General features: G+C 32.3%; 1 protein-coding gene across 1 annotated transcript in view; it reads left to right on the top strand.

Annotated features, from left to right (window-relative positions):
* Positions 1-22222, top strand: part of LOC108903164 (cadherin-89D) — a 159067-nt gene that overhangs the window by 47871 nt on the left and 88974 nt on the right. Inside the window, exons 3-4 of the mRNA XM_018705253.1 lie at positions 14818-14948; positions 17123-17278. Coding sequence (XP_018560769.1) covers positions 14818-14948; positions 17123-17278 — 287 coding nt within the window. The remainder of the gene's footprint in view (positions 1-14817; positions 14949-17122; positions 17279-22222) is intronic.

Below are 22222 nucleotides of genomic sequence, written 5' to 3' on the forward strand. Positions count from 1 at the left end.
TCAACCCGTCCGAGGCGAACAAATTCTAAAGATGAGCAAAATTTGGAGAGGCCAAATATCCAAATCCAAGGCGAACACAGTAATAAGACCTTTGCGGACCCATCATAAGAGACGTTCGAACGTCGACTTTGGTACCTTACAACTCATTAACCAGAGACGGATTCCTAACCAGTTCGTGTAGTACGCTCCAAATTTTATATTATAATCAAATACAATTACTTAACCTTATTTATTGTTAATAGCAGATTTTCAATAAATCCAAAATTTTACACTTCCATTGTCAAAATTTTGAAAACTCTGCGAGCACATTGCTCCCCGTATAGAGTTTATATCTAGTGCCAAAACCGACCAGGAATTTCTGGTCTCACGTTGAAAATTCCAGAGGATACGTTCCATGGAGCTTCTAATCTAGGTACTCTAAGGAAACTTAAAAAAAAATAAGATGGAGTAGCTTTTACATTAAAAGTACTCTGAGGAAACCTCAAAGCAGTGTTAGGCAAAGCAGAGGTTTGATATAAACACTAGAGTATTCATACTCGAAGTGCCAAAAAACATTTTAATGCAAAAAGGCTCAGTTGAAATCCTGCAGAACCAGTGCTATAGTGGGTATGTCCATAGTGGTTAAAAGTGAATAAAATTAGTTCGTGAACCTTACCCCTAGGCAAAACACCCCGCCATCGATGGAGGAAGACAGCATACGCTGAGCTTGTGATGAAGGATTCTCCCGAAAATCCTTTTCACCTCTTTACAAGCGAGCAGGGGGCGAGCAGGCAATATCTGAGAATCTCGGTACTAATGTCGGTCCTGCCCTATACAAATCTTGGTCAGCCCAATAGTACTGAGGGACGATTTATTTTTAAACTAAAAAAATATTTGTGGTTTTAGTGTAATATTTTCGCAGTAATTTTCTTAATATTAATACAGTGAACCCTGTATATTTTTCACTTTATAGTTTTTTACAGTCTTTGAGTGTTAGTAGCAGTGCCGCTGGATACTATTTATAATATTAATAACAATTTGAATCTTGTTTTACTTTACATTTAATTATGCTCAATTTTTTGGAGCAAGTACATCCGTAGATTAGTAGTAGGTAGTTACACTTATTTTATAATTCTGGATACAGAAATAGTTTCATTTTGGTCTTCATTTCAGTTATATATTGTTAGAAATCGAGCGAAGACCGATAATGTGAACACTTAACCCGAGGGGCTAAGTAAAATAAACAAATTCCTCGGCAAGCGGGAAGATGAGATACAAGGAACCATACATTCACCACTCAGCACTGAGCATTCAGCATTCGACGGCAGACGCCCTTATTAACTAGATGTCTTAAGTAAACCTTTTATATTATAATTTAAAAACTTGTATTTAATGTAATATATTATAGTATTCGCTGATAATTAGTGTGTTTCTAACAATATAAATTAACATATATAGAAAAAACTTTGATATAGTGTAGTAAAACTATTATGTTATCAATAGGCTTAGTGGAGTGCGGAGTTTAACAGGACCGTAGTCAGATTACGAATGAAAATATTAATATGTTTACAGAAGATATGTCGCAACATTTTTACCAAAGAGCAAGGCTAAGTAGGAGATAAAATGCCTATATAAATTTAAGATAACATCTAGAAATGACACCACTTACCCGATAAACTTTAGTGTTGAGACAAGGCTTCCGAGGTATATTGGAAAGAGTTGAAGCATATTACTACGTGCTTTTCCAAGTATTTTGTAGTGAAACGGCGACGGTTATCACTTAATATTAACTTGTGTAGGGAAAATGACCGTTCAACGTCTACTATTGACAACGGACAGTATGAGAAATTGTTGAGCCATGAACTATAGGTATATTAATATATTTGCTGGTAACGCCTGATATGTACCACATAAAACTTTACATATGTTTTCCAAAATGGTGTATCCTGGATTTTTCCAACACTTTGCATTTTTTCTTTTATCGTACTTCTGATTGGGCGTATATTATTGGTATCATATATATTTTTTGTACATCATCCATTATATCAAATTGTTCATTTGATTCATGTGATTCCAATTTCCTTATGTTATTATGTTATGTATTAATTATGTTACTATTTATAAACAATTATTTAAATACATACGGCGAATACAATTTACAACAGACGTAAAAAGAAAGGTATCCACTACTACAAGGCTTCGCAAATAACTGAAACCTAAAGCGCAGTTCAAAACGCGAGTCAGCTGTGAAGGCCAGCGACCCCCGCGCCGGCTCTGTTAGACTCCGCGTGGGCACTAAGTAGAGTTATCAGCTGCAATCAATATGTCGAAAGCGTATTCAAGGATTATGGTGGGTCGATTTAGGTATTCATCTGTTGTTTCGAATCCCGCTCCACTAGATCTTTACCCTGGATATACAGGGTAATTCAGCGATACTGTCATTAATTCTAAAGGAAGATTGGGAAAAATGAGTAGAATACGAATACACGATTAAAAAAATTTTAAAATGCATATTTACGCTGAAAAAAAAATTTACATTTTAAATATTAATAAGTATTATTTATTTGTTATTAAAAACGAATGTAAAAGGATATTAATAGCTTTTGCATGTTAAATTATTACAATTTAGTATTTGTAATATTGTCAACATTTTCACTATGTTTTATATTTAGCTATGACCTTTTAGTATTATATTCAATTAATTATTCAGTGTGTAGTACGTATACCTTATTGTGTGATTTGCTGCTTTTCAAATAGTATGGTATCTACCTATTTAAAGTGACAGTATGACTAAATGTTAATAAAGTTGAGATACGCTGCACTTTGATTTTGAAACCAATTGCAAAATTCAAGACGAGTGAGGAAATTAGCTGTTTCTCTTCAACGTTCGAATGCTCTATTATAGTCCGTCGACACGTTCCCTGTTGCGAGTAGAGCGCCGAATTAACGGGAGTCAAGGAGAAATTTGCTTATTTTTTAAAAGGTCAAGTATTTTTTTTTTGATTTTCTGCCTTTATTAGATCTTCTGATCACGTGGTTAAAATTAATAACTGAATCACCGTGCATATGTCCATCAGAAGGTTGGACAATAAGCCAACCCGGTATCAATCTGTCAAAACTAATTTCAATAAAAAATACATCATACAGTATTATTTTTACTATTACTTTTTATTAATAAAACAACTTATGGTTTCCAAACGCAGTTTATATTTGACTCAATGAAATGATTAGTATAATTTCCTATAGTAAACCTACATTTACATTAATTTGAACTATGTTCGAGGAATATAGTTAAAATAGTACAGTATACCACTTTCATCATTACCTAAAATTTTGAATGTAGAAAAAAATGTACCCTTGTATTATATAATTATTATATTGATAAAACTAAATGTCAAGAACGCACTAACAATCTATCTGTTTTAGAGATTTGTGAATTAGGATACAAAGAAAAAATAGTATTAATTCGGACTGCCCTGAAATTTTGTAGATGGCCTTCGGCATGGCTGGGTTATAATAAACCACCCAGTATATTACTGCTTTAAGGAAAATATTAAAGCGGGAACCTGTGTAATTGGCAAATATCACGATGGCGATGTAACAAATCTTGTGGCATCAGTGGCTAAAACCGCATTTATTGCGTTAGTTATTTGTTCAATAATTTTAGCAGTTAGCTGTGGTGTGCCTTTGTTACTCGTGAAGCCACAATAACAATAGCAGATAATGCAGTGAAGGAACCGACGATTTCCGTCGGAAACAAAGTTTCAGTTCCAATACAGCTTATCATAGATTTTGTATAATGATTATTTGGTGCAACACAAATGCTTACAAGCAAGCAGTTGCTTATTACTTAAGACTACGGACGTTGCTCAAAACTTGCGTGGCCACTTCCTCAATAAATCTTTTTAGCATTGTGCAAATGCAACAGGAATCACTTGAGTAGAGGTTAAATTGACCATAAGGAATTTAATAACAACTAATTTTATTGTTCAGTAAGAAAGTGATGTTACTTACGTCCGTAATACAGTGGATGTAGTATTTTTAAGGTGTTTGATTCAGTACAAAGTTAAGAAGCAACAGTAAAATGGGTTTAATTCTTAACAGAATTTCTGGGTACTTAATAATATATACAGAATATTAAGCGTGTAGAATTTGTCAGAAATTAATCTAGAAAGATAAATTTGTAAGTGATATTTGATAAAATTGCCGCGTTTATAACATGAAACGTTGTGGTTGTTAGTTAGCATGTTTTTATAAACTCTTCGGTGAGTAATTGTTTCTGCATCATTAAAGACTCACCTTAAACTGTATGGTGCGTAGTTAAACAAAAAATAAATAACTTAGTAACATAAAGATTGAAAATCTTAAATAAATTTAATTTTAGTTAGATAATTATCCTTCTATATTATTCATGAATTAACTGAAATGCCTACAAATTTCCTTGAAAACGAAACCCGTTCTTGTTACTGCAGAATTTTGTAAAAACCAGTTCAGGCACCTTTACGTGTAATTAAAGCGTTGGAAGCAATTAGGCACGTTGTTTTAACATTTTCGTACCATTTACATAGATTTAGTCTAACGAAAGCAATGTTACCTGCATCTGATTTTGTTTTTAGCTTTGTCAACTCGCGAGAGGCGTAGCTAATTTACAAGGTATTTACATTAACAGTACACATCCTGTACGCAGATTTAAGCGAATTAGTTTTATACAACGAGTAGAAAAAGAGAATTTGTACAGTATGTAATTGGCGCTAAAAAAATATAGAACACATTTTTTAGTCCATGAACATTTCTGAAACAATCTAAAGCTATTAATTTATATTCATAACATCATTCAGATAGCTCTTTTAGACATTCTGCATATTAAAAATTTAAAAATCGAATAAAGTCTTCTGGAGAGGAATCAAAGATTGTTGATAAAGAAACTTAATTAAAAATTATTATAATAAATGATTTATTTGCGTATATACAAGCATATTATAACTTGAACTAAGTAAATTCTCTTAAATAGATAAATCGTAGCTGAAGGGCAAGTTTTTTAATTCAATATTTGAACAAATTTACAAATAAATGCATATTTTACTCAAATTAATCATGTTTTTCTGTATATTTTAGTCGCTTATATACTATCTACTTCTACTGTTGAATCATGTCTCTACAGATACTTAGAAACATATTACTCATTGTTTTGTAGTAGGTATTTACTAGTTCTATAAATGATGATTTTAGATATTCTGTACAATGTGGCTTAAAAATTTAGATTGACAATCAACAAACATGCTTTCTGCTTAGTTTAAAACACAAACTTTGAGTTTTGTATTAAATAAATAAAAATATATGTAATTTTCGATTTCAAAATAATAATACTTCTCTATTACATAAAATGTGTTGGTGTTCACAATATACATCACAAAAATATTTATAAAAATGCTGAATATCCACCCACATACAACCATCCTGTATCTGCAGTTTTTTGGTTCGTCGGAGATGTATAGAATTGTCGATAGAAAAGCAGATGTATATCCTCAAAGCCTCATAGGCATTTAAATGAATGTACGTGGGTGTGGTATACGACTTTGAAGATGGAATAGGAAAATAGCGTTCCTGTAAATTCTCTCTGGCTTTCTGGATTTTTTCCATATCGTACAGGTTTTTTCAATTCACGACCATTTTAGTAAGAAATTTACGTCTTTTCAATAAGTTGACACTAGTTCTGTGTAGATAATTAACATAATTGAGAAAAAAATGCAGAAAAAACTGTATGTATGTATGTATATATAAAGCCTGATAAAATAGTATCTTATGTGTATGAAGCACATTACAAAATTATATACATTACACATTACACATACATTTTGAGGTGTATGACTAATAAATATAGTTATTGAGTTATCAGAGAATATAATTATTTCATTAATCATTAACACATTCTCTAGTTTTGTCATTTGTTTTATCAGTTTTTCAAATAAATTACATTAGCTAATCTAGCTTCTTATAGAATATTTTTTAGACCACTAAAGCGTTTCCAAATTGTTTCAAAAACGTTGAATTCAATCTCGGACGTCATTTTAATTTTGATTTAGTAAGTAAAGTTAAATTTAAAAAGGTAGTATTTAAGATTACTTAACCTATCTCGGGAAATATTCGTAGCTTTCAGATTATTTATAAATTCGGAGCATGTTACCCTTAATTAAAAAGTATCTACTTATTACATGTTAATTAATCATATTTACCACCACATTGTTGTGAATCCGTGACAGTGTGAGCAAATAAGCATATATTCTCCAAGTCCAAATTTTACTCTTTGCTTTAAATTTGCCAGATTAATTTTTAATAATTACAGAAAAAAATTACTTAAAATGTGAGGCAGAACAAACCGTATTAAAGTGCAATTTTTACTTGCTAAAAAAGTTACATAGACATCTATATCAACTTATCCTAAGTACTTTTTTTCCTACAAGTCTGAAACTAAAATTATATTTTTTGATATGCAATTGATAATATAAAAATAAAGTTGCCACTTTCTGAAATCAGTACATTAAGAAGATGTAGCATCCATGTTTTTTATAAAGAAATTCTAAACAACGAAAATAAATTGTCATAATTAATTACTTGATATGACGTAAATAAAACTTATCCGGGTATAAGCTTTAGCACGTGAAATCAATAACTGTCATCATAATGGCACCTAGCTAATGCAGATAAGTGAAGCAAAGCAAAGAATGACAATTCAAAAATTAAATTTGGAACTTCTATCTCTTCAGGACGATCAAATAACATGTCTTACACGAGTAAGCTGGTATGCAATAGAAAAAGTCAAGTTCTGAAAAAATTATGTATGCTGTATATTGAAACTTTTTTAAAAATTCTCATCGAATTCTTTTTATTATCAGATTTGAACATTTTATACCTAAATGTATTTAGATCAAAATCATTCCTCGCAATTTCAGTTTTAGAAAGAATATATCATTGACCAAAAAAACTACTTTTTACTACTAATATTATTGGTTACAGAAGATTATTTTCAAAAGCTAATGTAGATATCTGTAATAGAATTTAAAAAAAAATCGTCATACTTTAATTAACGGTTTAAAGGATAAATCCAAAAATATTCCAGATACTATTCCAGAAGTACGTGAAGCTTATATTGAATATTAAAGGATAGAGCAAACCAACAAATTCTTTTATTCCTATGTTCGACAGGCAAATATCTTGAAAATAATGTAGTTAACCCTATTATTTGACCGTGCCACTATGTATGTTCCTGTGTACTAAAAAGTACTTAGCAAAAATTGTAATTCAAAAGTTTTATTGTCTGCAGATAGAACACTGAATATTGTTAGAAAAAATTTAAATTTTACCAACATTGTCAGCGATCTTAGTAGTTAACCAATTTTGTTTGCATTAGTTACAGAAAAATCGTTAGAAAGACATGGAAAATATATACATCCTTGTAGAAGTAAAGAATAATTTATTTATATTTATTGGGAAGTAGGTTCGCGTTCTCTTTTAATGTTCAAATAAATATTACTTTACTTTAGACACACTGCAGTTGGATCGAATTTTGTTCTCTGTATTACCTACTTTGTTTTCATTTAAACTAAATTCAATATAAATACCTATGGTGACACAGGAGAGCAGGTATATATCTAGAGACATTTACTAAAGCATTAGTGAATTTATTCTATTCTACCAGTCATTTATTATTTCATGCTTACATCCGAAATTATGAGTATTACAAATAGCATGAGTTTATTTTAAATTAAAGGAGTTTAATAATACACGACAGTATAACCGAGAGAAGGGCTGGGGTGAATAGTTTCGCGTTTCAAAATTAATTAACTATTGAACATTACCAAATGCTGGCTGGTATGTCTGCAGCCTCGGGCATGCCTTACATAATTGACCTAATAAAATGACGCGTGATATTTTTTGCACATCCCAGTTAAATTAATTTGTGTAATTATACCCTAGAAGTGTGTTAGCAAACCTCTCACTGCGGCTTCTCTTTATAAATATATTCGGCGTGTTTGCTCCATAAAAGTACGTTCTAATTTTCGACCAGACTATTTTTTTTTAACTGTTCGTTAAAAGTACAATGGTACAACAAAGACGAGTTGGAATTTGAATAAAATGGAACGGTTTACGTTTACTAGCAGTAGTAGCCAGAATGGACTTGTCTTTATGGAGATTTCCGCAAAATTATTTCATAACGGTGTTTTCGGAGTATTTGGAACAGATGTACAAGGTTTTTTTATGATACGTCTAACATGGTGTATAAATGGAAGCGAGATTTGAAGTAAAGGTTTAATTAAAATGTACGCTGTTTCAAATGCATCTGAAATCTTTCGGATGAGATCGTTGCACCATCCAACGTGGCTGATCTCATTCAAATGCTTCACATTACACTTGAAGATGATTTACTTCTGTTTGTATACAGGTAGAGATTGCAACGAAACCAAGGCACATTCTGTACCATTGAGTTTGATAATTAATGTAAGAAAAAGGAGTAAAGACATATATTACTGCGCGTGCATCATGTTACTTTCCTACTTCTCTCACCCATCAATCCCAAATCAGGATTTAAATAACATCAGTTTTATAACGGTATTTTGTGTTTTGTTACTGAGACGTGCAATTAAGCTAGTATCAATGTTACTCCTTATACTCCTGAGAGTTTAGTCTGTTAAAATAGCAGCTCTGCCTCTTAAGACACCCAATTAAACCATACACTTTGTACAGATAAATACAGCGTCGTTCTTTCTGTCTCTACTACCATCTCTACCACCATCTCTACCAATCTCTCTGGATTTGGTTTAACTACATTTTGTAATATTACTGAACAGATTCAAATTATATACCCACAACAAATTGATATTAATTCCATAATTTCATGATTTATGATGTATTAGTTGTCATTTTTGTGACATTACACTGAAGTCAGGATTTCATTTGGAGAAATACATATTAGTTAAAGCTAATTAAATCGTTTATTACGTATTTGGAAGATTTAGTTAAAAAGAAAATAAATAGTTAGTTAAAATAAACAATTTAAATAATTATATACATTTTCTTGAAGTATGTATTTAAATGTTATACTTATCTTTGTTTACTATCAATCCACTATTTACTTATTGGTTATTTAGGTACATATGCTAACAAAATATTGTCAGAAATAATATACTAATTCGCTTCTCACTATAGGAATCTCGGAACCGGTAAGAGATACAAAGTAGTTTAAATGGGGGCAAAGTTGCATAATCAGGGGACCAACATTATGCCTCTGAAAAATTAAGGCTAATGATGATGATGATGATTAGTTTTTGAAATATTTGAAAAAAAAAACTGAAATTTTGGAAGTCCATTTTTATTTCATTTCAGCCTTGTTTGAGGGGTATTGAAAAAAAGAACACTTTCTCATGGCAACTTTTTGCCCTCTATCGAATGGCTTAATCAATTTTTATATCGTTCTTTATCAACTTATTTTTTTTAATACGACCTTAAAAATTTTATTACATTCTTTGCACGTCTTCATGACCTCCAATACTGTATTGGCTCAGCCTGAACTAGATTCAGACGTTTTGTCTCGAAAAATTCATCTTCTATGCATTCGTTCCTTTATCTAAATTTTTTATTTAGATTTCTATGTTTATTGAATTATTAAACACCTTAAGTGTCGTTAGACCCTATGAAATCCACCTAGTTATGTAACTAAAGGAAATGAGTATTAAGAATTCTGTTCTGTTGGTTTTCTTATATTTTCAAATGTTGGTTAACTTGATCAACAACAACCCATTTTTATAATGTAATATAATATATGCTTCACAGTTGATCTAAATACAAATTTAAGCACGATTAATAGGATTATCATATTACTGATGAAATTGTGAGTTTTCTACATAACGCGTATAAAATTCTCAATAAATAAATACTTTTACCTAGTGTCAAAATTTTCAGTTCTTGTAAAGACTCGGTTAATAATAATAATAATAATAATAATAATAATAATAATAATAATAATAATAATAATATTGCGGCTTTCCAAACCTCATTCGGATTATAGACTATCATTTTCATTCATAGTAAGGTACATTTACACCTCGCATTACGTATGCACAGTAGTGGCTGATGCTGTTCTACTGTACATGTTCCGTTGACTGTTCGCAGTTGCCCATTAAGTAGTGTAGTAATATTTGACTTTAGGGATTAAATTAGCTTCATTCCTCGCTATTACATATTTAATGTAAATTAATTAATGTAAATTACTTAAGTATATCGTGACATATTCTCATTATAACAAAATATTGGAAAGTAATTAATAATATATCCTTCAATGAATCAAATTTTTTTAACATGATTTTTTTTATCTATTTTGAAAGTTAATTTTCTTTCTAACTATCCATTACTGATATAATATAATAAATTTATTGAATGAAAAATGAATGAATTAAAAAATAAATAAAACATATTACCGAAAACTACCAGTTTAGATAAAATAAAGAATAAGCAAATATTATTCAAACTGATATTTTTCCTTGAATTTATGAAGCAAATCTCTAATATCTGTAGCAACTGATTACTTAAATACAAAAATTAAATTTTCCATTTTTTTTTTATTAATATGTAAAAATATATTGAAATTAGATAAGCAATTTTGGAAAATCAGAAAAACCAGGAATAAAATGCTTTCAGTGAGTATATTCCTATTTCTGATTCCTGTTCCGCTAACAATAAGATCAGGTCCTGTTTTTTCCTTTACAATCAAAAATAGATACAGTACGTGAACTTAATATGTCATATTCATTGTTTCAAATATTTCTCTAATTTGATCAAATTCAAGAACTTTAACCTAGGCAGATCAAATATGTTCGAATTCTATCAAATTGTTGATATCGGCAATCACCTACACGATAACGTTGATGATGCAATTAGCTTGTATTGTAACGTACGACTTAGGAATTTAAATATTAGAACCTAAATTTACTCATTTGGTTTTGCTAAATACTAAATTGTGTTTACATTATACTACGGTAAAAAGTAAATTCTGTTTACATTATATTGCCGTATAATGTATACCTAATTCCTACTATTATTTATAAGGTGATCCAGGTACATGTAGCTATAGAAATATCAATTACAAAATGTTGCTATATAATGCATATAATCAATCACATCCTGACCACAAAATATTTATACGCATTTTAAATTAAATATGCAATTACTAACATTGAAATAGATTTAAGCAAATTTTATTTCAACCAGTTTCCGCTCGTTAATTAATCTAATCTATTTACCTCGACATTTTCTTGACAAAGTTTTTCCAAATTAAACAATTTCCTGTACGCATAAATAACAAATTTAATAAAATTGAATATTCTGTCACTTTATAAATTATTTACATTGATGTATTTACATCCTCTAACAGTAATATGATCAGGTATTTAAATTTAATTAGAATTATGCAATTGTCTGCAAGGTGTAACTGATTTATAATCTGTACATGCCTGTGCCATTAGTCAATAATACATATTTTGAAAAATATGGTGTCTGTAATCGAAAGGCAGCATCAGTGGTGAATAACGTCGCTGTTACGTTTCGTTATTTGGTCCTCTACTTAACAGTGGTGAGGTTTTATGGTTTGCATATATTTTAAGGCTCTTTAGTTGATTAACTTTATTGCGACATGTATTACATTTTTAACCTAGTGCCCTAAAAAATAAAGTCGTAAATTGCTTTTAAGGCCAGAATTTAAAAGATGAAAGTATTGTTTATTTTTCTTTTGCTATTTATAAAACAAAATATAAGAAAGAACGTATATATTTTGGCGATTGTATATTTAAGATAGACATTGAAAAAACACGTCAATTTAGTCATTGTACGTAATTTTTGTAATTTCCACTATGTTGACTTATTTTTAGAAAATTGCATAAACTCTTCCTATTAATATTAAGCTGATTTTTTTATTTGCGAAATATTAAATCTCAGCAGTGACTATGTGGTCAACCTCTTGACAAGTTATCATAACTGCAATTAATAAAAGTTTCTTTTCTGGTTCAGTTTATACTTGAGAACTATAAGGAATATATAATGTGCATTCCAAAGCAAACAGGACTTTTTAAAAATAAGGACAAATAAAAGTATTTTTGGCAAAACTAATTTATTTTTTTCAAAAAGAAGGGGACTACCCTTTCGACTCAATACAGCGGTTTGCAGGGTCCAAAAGCATGTCGAATGAGTGACTTCGAATGAAGATCGTCGGGCGGGATGTTCTTGAGGCTGTCGGTACAAGCCTTTGGGTTGGCTTCTACGCCCACAAAATGCTCTCCTTTCGTCAGTCAATGCCTTCTCCGAGAAGGTAAAAATCGCGCGGTGCGAAATCAGGCGAATACGGCGAATGGTTGGAAGTTAAAATGCGGTTTTTAGTAAAAAATTCGGTCACAAGTGTCGATCGATGAGATGGTGCATTATCATGTAACAAACGCCTACTTCCAACACTTCAAAACCACGAACTTCGTCGATGGATATCTGGGAAACCGCTTGAAGGATTTTTCTTTGAAATTGTGGTGGTGTGGTATGGACCATGGGGCCTACCAAGTTAAAATATTTTCAAGGTCATCGTACTTCCGACTATACCGGAAGTTGATATAAACTTTCTTATTTTAAATGGAAATGGAATTTTTTAAGGTTTAAAACATGATTTTAGCTCTAAAATATGCACATATCGCCCGTCGCTTTCGGATATTATTGCATTTTTGGAAAGAGCATTTATTTTTAAATTGAAAACATATAGCACACTCCATACTCAGGATTGACCGTTTCCGAGATATTTTGATTTTTAAACAAAAATTGAGAGATGCAGGATGTCAGCATTTAATTTTCCTGGAAATATAGGTTTATTTTTTTGTGCAAATTGGACATTTTGTAGAGGAATATATAATTTATCGGATTTAACATGAAAATTTTCCAGTTTTTATACAAGGTGGCCAAAAAATGATTGAATATGAAGTTCAGAAAATGTGAAAAACTCGAAATTTTTAAATGGAAACCCCCAATTTCTTAACATATTCGCATTCTGCACTAAAATTGAATATAACATTGTTAAAGTTTCCATATACCTAAACCCAGTCGTTTTCATTTTGTTTACGAATTTCCCTTTTCCTAAAATGGTGTTTTCATTTGTTCCGCACATTTTAGGTTGGCCGTGAACAGGTAAGTAACAATCAACATGACAACTGTCACAGGTTTTTAATTGTTAAATTTATTTTAATAAATGTTCAAGATGTCTTCCTTCACACCTATGGATTAGTTCCTTGTGGGTCGCTGCTCTAATAGAATCCGGTGATCAATCAATCGTCAATGAATGAAGTTCTTGCCTTATTATATGCATACCATTTTCATTTGTTGTTACTGGAGTACTATACACACTATTTTTTAGCCTCCCAAAATAAAATAGCATCTATCACCGGATTATTAGAGCAGGAACTAATCCGAAGGTGTGAAAAATGTTTAGAAGTTGAAGTAAAACATTTTGAACATTTATTAAAATAAATTTGACAACTGAAAAACTGTAACGGTTGTCATGTTGTTTGTTCCACCTGTCACGGCCAACTTAAAATGTGCGAAACAAATGGAAACACCATTTTAGGAAAAAGGAAATGTTTAGTCGTAAATAAAATGAAAACTGGGTTTAGGTATAGGGAAACTTTAACAAAGTTACACTAAATTTTAGTGCAGAATGCGAATACGTTAAAAAAATTAGGGGTTTCCATTTGAAAATTTCGAGTTTTCTACATTTTCTGAACTTCATATTCGATCGTATTTTTTGACCACCATGTCTAAAATGGAAAATTTTAATGTCAAATCCGGTCTCCCTCTACAAAATGTACAATTTGCACAAAAAAATAAACCTGTGTTTCCGGGAAAACTTAATTTTGGTGACGGGTCTGCATCTGTCAATTTTTGCTTAAAAATCAAAAAATCTCGGAAATGGTCAATCCTAAATATGAAGTATGCTATATGTTTTAATATATTTAAAATAAGAAAGTTTGTATCGACTTCCGGTATAACCGGAAGTACGATGACCTTGAAAATATTTTAGCATGGTAGGTCCCACCGCCCATATCTCACCATCACAATTTAAAAAAAAATATTTCGAGTAGTTTCCCAGATATCCATCGATGGAGTTCGTGGTGGGTCACCCTGTATAGAATTGTGCATTAACGGTTTGGCCCGATGGAACGAACACTTTGTGGACAATGCCCTTAAAAGCGTAAAAGTAATCAATATTCACTCTTCACTTCTCTAAACGAGATTTGTTGAGTTTCGGCTCGTCTGGCGTCTTCCACTCGACATTTTGGCGTTTAGTTTTTACATCATATTGCAAACATCACGTTTCATCAGCCGTCACAATATTGTAAAGGAAGTTTTGACCCTTTTTGGCCTCCTTGATGATGTCCTTCGACAACTTTTCGGTAGCCCAAATGCTCTGCCAAAATATAATAAATTGATATATTTGAGATGATCACTTCCAATTCCATGAATTTCAATGAAGATTTTGGCTGTTTTTCGATGGATTCACGAACAGTTTTGATGGAATCTGTGGTGATTACGGATTTCGGTTGGCCAATCATTTGTCCTCTGCCACACGATCCATCATCATAAACTTAGTTCATATCTGAAAAGTCCTGTTTAATTTGGAACGCACCCTGTATATGTGACATGTTGTCAGGTTGGAAGTACACCAAATGACAAAAATTTTGTTAAATACAATACTCATCTGTAGCCGCATGAACTATACCTAATTGTGTAGAGTATTAATACATTTTTTTTTTGTTACAGCTTGTCAATTTTATCCCCAAGGAGAGTATTTAAGGTTTGTTCGAGTCCCAGAGAATTTAAAAGTGGGAGAGGAAGTACTGAAAATTGAAGTTTATCCCAGAAATAATTTGAATCTTCAACCTGTAGACAGGGTAAATATAAATACTTAGTTTAGGATGAATTTCTTTTAAATATTATTGACTTAATACTAAAACGTGTCGTAGAAATTAAATGGACAATTTCATATTCACATTAATATTAATACTGTAATTTATTATTACATACTAAAGTAGATCTTGATTTTCGTTAATATTTACTAATGAATGAATGACCTTACAACAAATCTGTTATATATTTTAATTTCTGCTCCAAATTTTCTAAACGGATATGCCAAAATGAGAAAAGTAGCGTAATATATTTAAACCAGTTTTTTATCTAAATACAAATGATCCTAAGCTTAGCATTGAAAAATTCAACTTATCAATCAAGGAAGTAATTCTTAAAAGAATTTTTTATATTTTACTCAAACAATATTTCTACTAAGTAGTCGTAAAAACAAATGATCCATTTCATTCGGCTTACCATGGTTAAGTAGCTATTTACAAAAAATGATAAATGCTTATCATTCGTTTAGAGCTTTCAATTAAATGAAAAAATAAATGAAGTTTAAAGACAAGCAATTATATTACTTTCATAATAATGTCTTAATTATCTCCTGTTCAGTTCCGTCACTAGTATTCCAAATTAATATTGTTGTTTTAAGAATTTCACAGTCCGGATTGCTATGCCGTGGCTTATGTTTTTGGTCGTCCCTAATCACAGCCTTACATTGCACTTCTTTAACCATATCTCGGAATTTTTGACCCGTCCTTGTTATTCTCAAGCCAAGGTCTGTGGGGGTGGAGCCGCTATCAGAATCGCTATGCCCGCCCAAGTGCATTTCGATTCTTGTTATTGATCTAAGATCTTTATGGCTCTTCAGACACTGGTATTTCTCTGAGACGTTCCGTAGTGGCTTCTGTTACTAGTTACATCCAATGACTCCAATCCTTTATTTTTTTGAGTGGCTCAGTCACGGTGTAGTTTTTACAGACAATGAAGAAGGGCGAAACGATTGGAAGCGTTGGATGCGATCAGTTACAAAAGCCACTGCGGAACCCCTCAGAGGACCACCACTAACTGAGGAGTGATCTTAGAACCAATAACAAGAACCGAAATGAACAGCAGGGCAGGCCTAGGGGTTATTATAGCGGATACACAGAGCCTAGGCTAAGAACAGCCGGTCATACATTTCTAGCTATGACTAAGAAGTTGCAATGTAAGTCTGCAACTGACTGCGACCAGGTACATATGCCACGGCATAACATTCTGCTTTAAATAATACAAGGTGCGTTACAACGTAAACAAGACTTTTCAAAAATAGGTATTTTTAGTGAGGCTGTCTATACAGTTACGTGCCTTGGAAAGGTATCTCCTTCACTGATTCACTGTCCAAATTTCATGATATTTGGGCGAATAGAAGCGGAGTTATTGCGGTTGAAGTGACAGTATGTTTGTGTCGTCCGTTGCGTCGGTAAAAAAATGAGCATTGATCAAAGAACTAATATCAAGTTGTGTTTTAAACTTGATATTTACCGAAACGTTTCAATTGATGAATCAAGTTTATGGTGATGATTGATTATCCCGTGGCAGAGTTCATGGACATAAATGTTGAGCAACATGTTGGCCAACCGAAATCCGTCAGATTCCATCAAAACTGTACATGAATTCATCAAAGATCAGACAAAATCTTCATTGAAATTCATGGAATTGGAATTGAGCATCAATTTGTCGCGCTTTGGCTGAACACTTGGGATATCAAAAAGTGTGTGTACGGTTTGTTTTCCACAAGTTGACTGACGACCAAAAATTTCTCAGAATTCAACATTCGAAGTTGGCATTTGTAACACGATGGACCGTACAAATTGCTGTATTGATTCGGCATTTTGAAGAAAATAAACCGGTTTTTCCAATAAAACATTTAGTTGTTCTTATTTTTGAAAAGTCTTGTTTACCTTGGAATGCACACACCTTGTATATGTATGCTACAATGTATATTGTTATAATATTTTCCATTAATATTTTTTAATGAAGACACTTTTTTATTAAAAAGTAATTATTTATCTGATATAAGCATTCCGGATTTTATTGCCCATTAAAAATCTTCGTAGGTCTATCACATATTCTCCATAATGATTTAATAGATATTCCTGGTTACAAACAATTCCTTCGCAACTAGGTAACTGTAACTGCAACACAATGATTTACAATTTGATTTGCATTCCAGGATGAAGACGTCCATTTCTTCACCTACAGAGATATAAATCGCACAACAGTTTCGCTGCTTCTTGCAAAATCCCTTGAGGATCTAGTCGATAACGATAGTCCGAGAAATGTGTTGAAGTTTAAAGTTACTTGTGACTATGATGATGGAGAGGATACTGTAAGTAAAAGAAAAAATCAGCTAGTCTATTATAATTATAAAAGTAGTAATAACAATAATAATGTCCTTATTTAAAACAATTAAACAGCAAGGCACAATGATTATGAGCTGAGCTACTCCTTTAATTTAATATTTTCATAATTATTTTCTTTTTTTTTGTTTCTGGAATTTTATACAGTTCTTATTGAATAACATTAACATATATAAATTACACGGCAGGAGACAAATTAAAAAAATTTAACAGATGAAGTAAACAAAATTATTACATAGAACGAATTGTCACTGTTGCGAGAAACAACTACTCCGAGAGCTATATGCCCCTACCGGCATTGAATTGTACTCGGAACATCTAGTGTAACAGCTAGGATCGTTCGTCAGTTTAACCCACCAGACACAGACCGGTTTCGGACTTATTAGTCCTCATCAGTGTGTCATAGGTGCGACAACCGACAAACGACCCAGCTGTTCTTCGGCGTATCATCACGAAAAGGAAATACATTGTACGCGGGAGCGCAAATGGCTCCATCTGCTACTAAAGCGATCTGCTAACTTGCACGACTGCCACCCACAGAGGGCTACGTCTTGCGAGTATAATTCAATGCCGGTAGGGGCATATAGCTCTCGGAGTAGTTGTTTCTCGCAACACTGACAATTCAAACATTACGCCCTCTGTGGGTGGCAGTCGTGCAACAAAGTACCTGCAGTTAGCAGGTCGCTTCCTACTGTAGCCATTTGAATAGCACAGTTGGGAGTCCGCACGACAGATGGAGCCATTTGCGCTCCCGCGTACAATATTACATAGAATGACAGTAGGACTTGATATTTCTTCTAAAGCGATGTATCAGGAAATTAATTATTTCAATTTTTTAAACATTAATTGTAAGTAAATTATATACAGTGTGTCCCCGGATGTACCTAACTATACTTGTAATTTTCCTTATTTCGCATTTTAAGGGAAAAAGTTTTACTTACAGTGAAAAGTCATACTCAGGCTTTCAAAACAACATACAGGGTGGTTAACAAATAAGGAAACGCGAATTTGTGCCAAGAGAAAAGTATTAGTTTTTTGAGAGGTATTTAAAATGTTACTGAAAGAAGTTTTCAAATGTTAATAGTAGTCCAGATATGAAATTTGAACGACGTATCTCAAAGTTGGTACTTTTGCGAAAATTTATAAAAAAGTCAAGTCCTTGTCAGATAAATTTTTAATAATGTTCGCTCTAGAACAACGAATCTCTTTAGTTAAATGTTACGGTAGTTATAGGTGAAATATCGTACAACGATATAAAAAAGTAAATGTTTGGTGTGCGATATGTTATAAAAAAATTATTAGACCATATTATTTCGACGCAAACGTAAAACAGTTATAGAGATGTTGGAAAACTTTTTAATGCCTGCTCTGGATGATATAAATTTACAGGACAGAAGAAATCTGTATTTTCAACATGGCGGTTGCCCTGCACACAGTGCAATTAGTGTAAGAAACTAGTTAGATCAGCATTTCCACAATAACTGAATAGGACAGTTTGGTCCTATAAGATGGCCTGCAAAAACTTCTTTCAGTAATATTTTTAAATTCCTCTCTAAAAATAAAAAAAAACTCTTGGCACAAATTCAAGTTTCCTTATTTGCTAACCACCCTGTATGTTATTTTGAGAATCTGAGTATGGCTAATGACTTTTTACGACAAGCAAAGCTTTTAATGAAGAATAACTTTTTCCCTTAAAATGTGAAATAAGGACAATTACAAGTATAGTTAGGTTCATCAGGGGACACACTGTATAATGTTGTATAAAACTATAAGGGTATTCAAAGATATATGTGTGATTGTGGAAACAGAACTGGAACCGTGGGCGAAAACCTCGCATTCGTGGGAGAAATTTTCCGACTCGATTTTTTTGCATATTCAGATTCGTGAGATGTTCCTTAACATGAATCGAGATGATGCCGGCCGGAAATCTGGTGCCCATTTGTTTAAACAAGCTTTTCTTAAACAAATTGTAAAAATTGTTTTTTTCACTCCGGAAATTTTTTTGGCACATTATAAACAAAAAAGTTCCTATGCACTATGCCTCCAAAATTGATAGTTTTAAAGTTATAAACAATTTAAGTTGCTAAAAATGCGAAAATGACGATTTTCAACGGCCGATTTCTGGATTAAAAATTGGTATTTTTGATGTTGTCAGATACCTAAATTAAAGTTTAAACATCTCCCTACACGATGCTGAAGAGTTTTTGGAACTCGCATTATTCTAAAGCCTTGTTTTTTAATTGTTAATAAAGCGCTATGTTTTAATTTTATCATTCATATATAATTGAATAAATAATTTCTGTAATATTATTGAGAAACATTTTATGATTACAAGAAGTAACAGTAATTAGAAACTAAGTTATCTCAAATTATCAGTTACATATTGTTTACCACTGGTACATAAAGATGCGTTAATGCAGAAATAAAAGCAAAAAGTAAATATTTAAATATTTTGTACGGTAGTCTCTTTTATTGCATGTAGGTACCGTAGAATCGGCGCAATTACCTTCTGTTAAAGTATTATGGGCAATAAATAATCGTTATAAATGCGACTCAGCGTATAAGTACAGTTTGTTTAAAAATGACATTGACTATACATTTCTGCTTTAATGGAAACTTGATGATATAATACGTGAAAGAAGACATAGTGTAAGTGTTTGGCAGATGCGTGACAGTTATCTCTATGTATCGTATAGTGAAGAGCTTGCTGCCGGCGAACGTTGCATTCGATGTATCTATATTTAAATTTGCCGTACAATTTATGTTGTTTATGGAGATGGTTTCACTTGAACGATTTCAGATATCTAAGTAAATAACAGAAATTGTCGACTACTGAATTTTATTATTCTGTTGCTAAGTTCTTTTGTTTAATTTTAAACAAGTATCCAGGCAGCAAGGTTGAAGAACAATCAATTATTTTAAATGAAAATGAAGCAGGTGTCGATAATACATATAATATGACTCAAAATGTTAAAATTTTGCTGTTTTTCTTATTGTTTAAATGTTCTAGCTCACGTCATTAATCAATGTGTAAAGAAACTTATGTACCTGATCAATAGAAAATGGCAAAAATTATAGAACCAGTTATTTATTTGCCATTTGCTGATTTTTTTTAATAACACTGATTTGATGTCGAACCGCTAATCAGGTTTTTACGTCAGACATAGCATAACATTATCAGTTATTAGTGCTATCATATTGTGTTCCAAACTTGCACCAAATCAATTTTTTTAATGGATACCTATTTGCCCTTTTAACAAAATTTGATTTCAATATTATAAGACTCATTTAATTGCTTTGGTTTATGTAAAATATATCCCTTGTGGGTGTATATCCCCCTTATCTTTTCTACCTTTCTATTCAAGAAAATATAGCGAAAATCACTAATTTGGGAAATATTCTTGTGATTTTAAAGAAACGTAGAAAAACCAATTTACTTTCATTTCAAATGTATAAACCAAATAGATTTTTTTTAACGGAATACTACATATCTGTTGTTTTAAGGACTTCCTCTTTTTTCTGATTACAATACTATACAGGGTGTCTCATAATTAGCTGCCAACCCTGAACAGGCCGATTCTATGATCAAAACTAAGTAAAAAAGTTCATATGAACATGGGTCCGGAAATGCTTCCTAAGGGCACAGGGACCCATTGAAGAGGGAGGAATGGAAATCATTTTTTTGCAATATCTCTCAATCGCGTTGTGATAAATGAATGAAATTTGGTATACACAGCTAAATTTTGATGAGCAATTTGATGGACTAATCCATTTATTTCCACAAGGTCCATTGGGGTGGGTACGGGGGGGCCCTTGGTACTTTGCGTGTGTAACTTTTTCATCTTTGACTTTTTAACAAATTGGACAGCAAATTCCGTTTTCCCGAACTGTTTTACGTTAAAAAGGTACTCTTGTTTCAAATCGTTATCTTTAACGGTTTCTGAGAAAATCGCTCTTGAATTAATCCCACTTTGGTCAATTTCATAGTAATTTAAACAAAATTATCAAGGTATTCTTATGTCAAAGTATTGTCAACCCGATTGCCAATTTAATAGTTCTAAGCGAAAAAAATGGAAGAGTTTACGGGACAAGAGTTAGTTGATATGATATTTATTTATGGCTTTTGCGATGGTAATGCTGCAGCGGCAGAACGCGAGTACGGGAGAAGGTTTCCAAACCGAAGGCTGCCATCAAGGAGGACATTCCCTACGGTATTCCGCAACTTAGCTGCAACCGCCACTTTTCGAAAGGCACCGGGTCAAGGACGTCCCAGGATTAATAGGGAAGCGGAGGTCCTTGACGCTATTGAACAAGATCCTACGACTAGCATACGGAACATTTCAAGGCAAATAAATGTTCCTCGGCCAACGGTACTACATATCTTAAAGATTTCCTTAACAGAATTGATTAGATGTGCTACTAACATTTCAGGTTGGAAGAATATTAAAGCGACAAGGTCTACATGCCTATCACTATCGACGTGTACATGGCTTGATACCAGAAGATTTTGCGCCACGTATGCAATTTTGTCGCTGGATTTTGTCGCTGGACAACGAGCAAGCTTCCAAAATTTTGTGGTGTGACGAAGCTACTTTTACCCGAAATGGAAAATTAAATTTTCATAATTCTCATTATTGGGAAGAAGAGAACCCACATGTTGTTCGGAGAACAAACTTCCAGCAACGGTTTTCCATAAATTTATGGGCGGGAATAATTCACGACACTCTGATTGGACCTATTGAAATTCCACAACGTCTCAATTCAAATCTTTATTTAAACTTACTTCAAGAAAATCTTCCCCAAATTCTCGATGATCTGCCTCTAAATTTACGACGTAACATGTTTTTTCAACACGATGGAGCCCCGGCACATAGTGGTCGCAATGTTCTAAATTTCCTAAACGAAAATTTCGC

This window comes from Anoplophora glabripennis, unplaced genomic scaffold, assembly GCF_000390285.2.
Source record: "Anoplophora glabripennis isolate ALB-LARVAE unplaced genomic scaffold, Agla_2.0 scaffold67, whole genome shotgun sequence".
In the NCBI taxonomy this organism is placed as follows: domain Eukaryota; kingdom Metazoa; phylum Arthropoda; class Insecta; order Coleoptera; family Cerambycidae; genus Anoplophora; species Anoplophora glabripennis.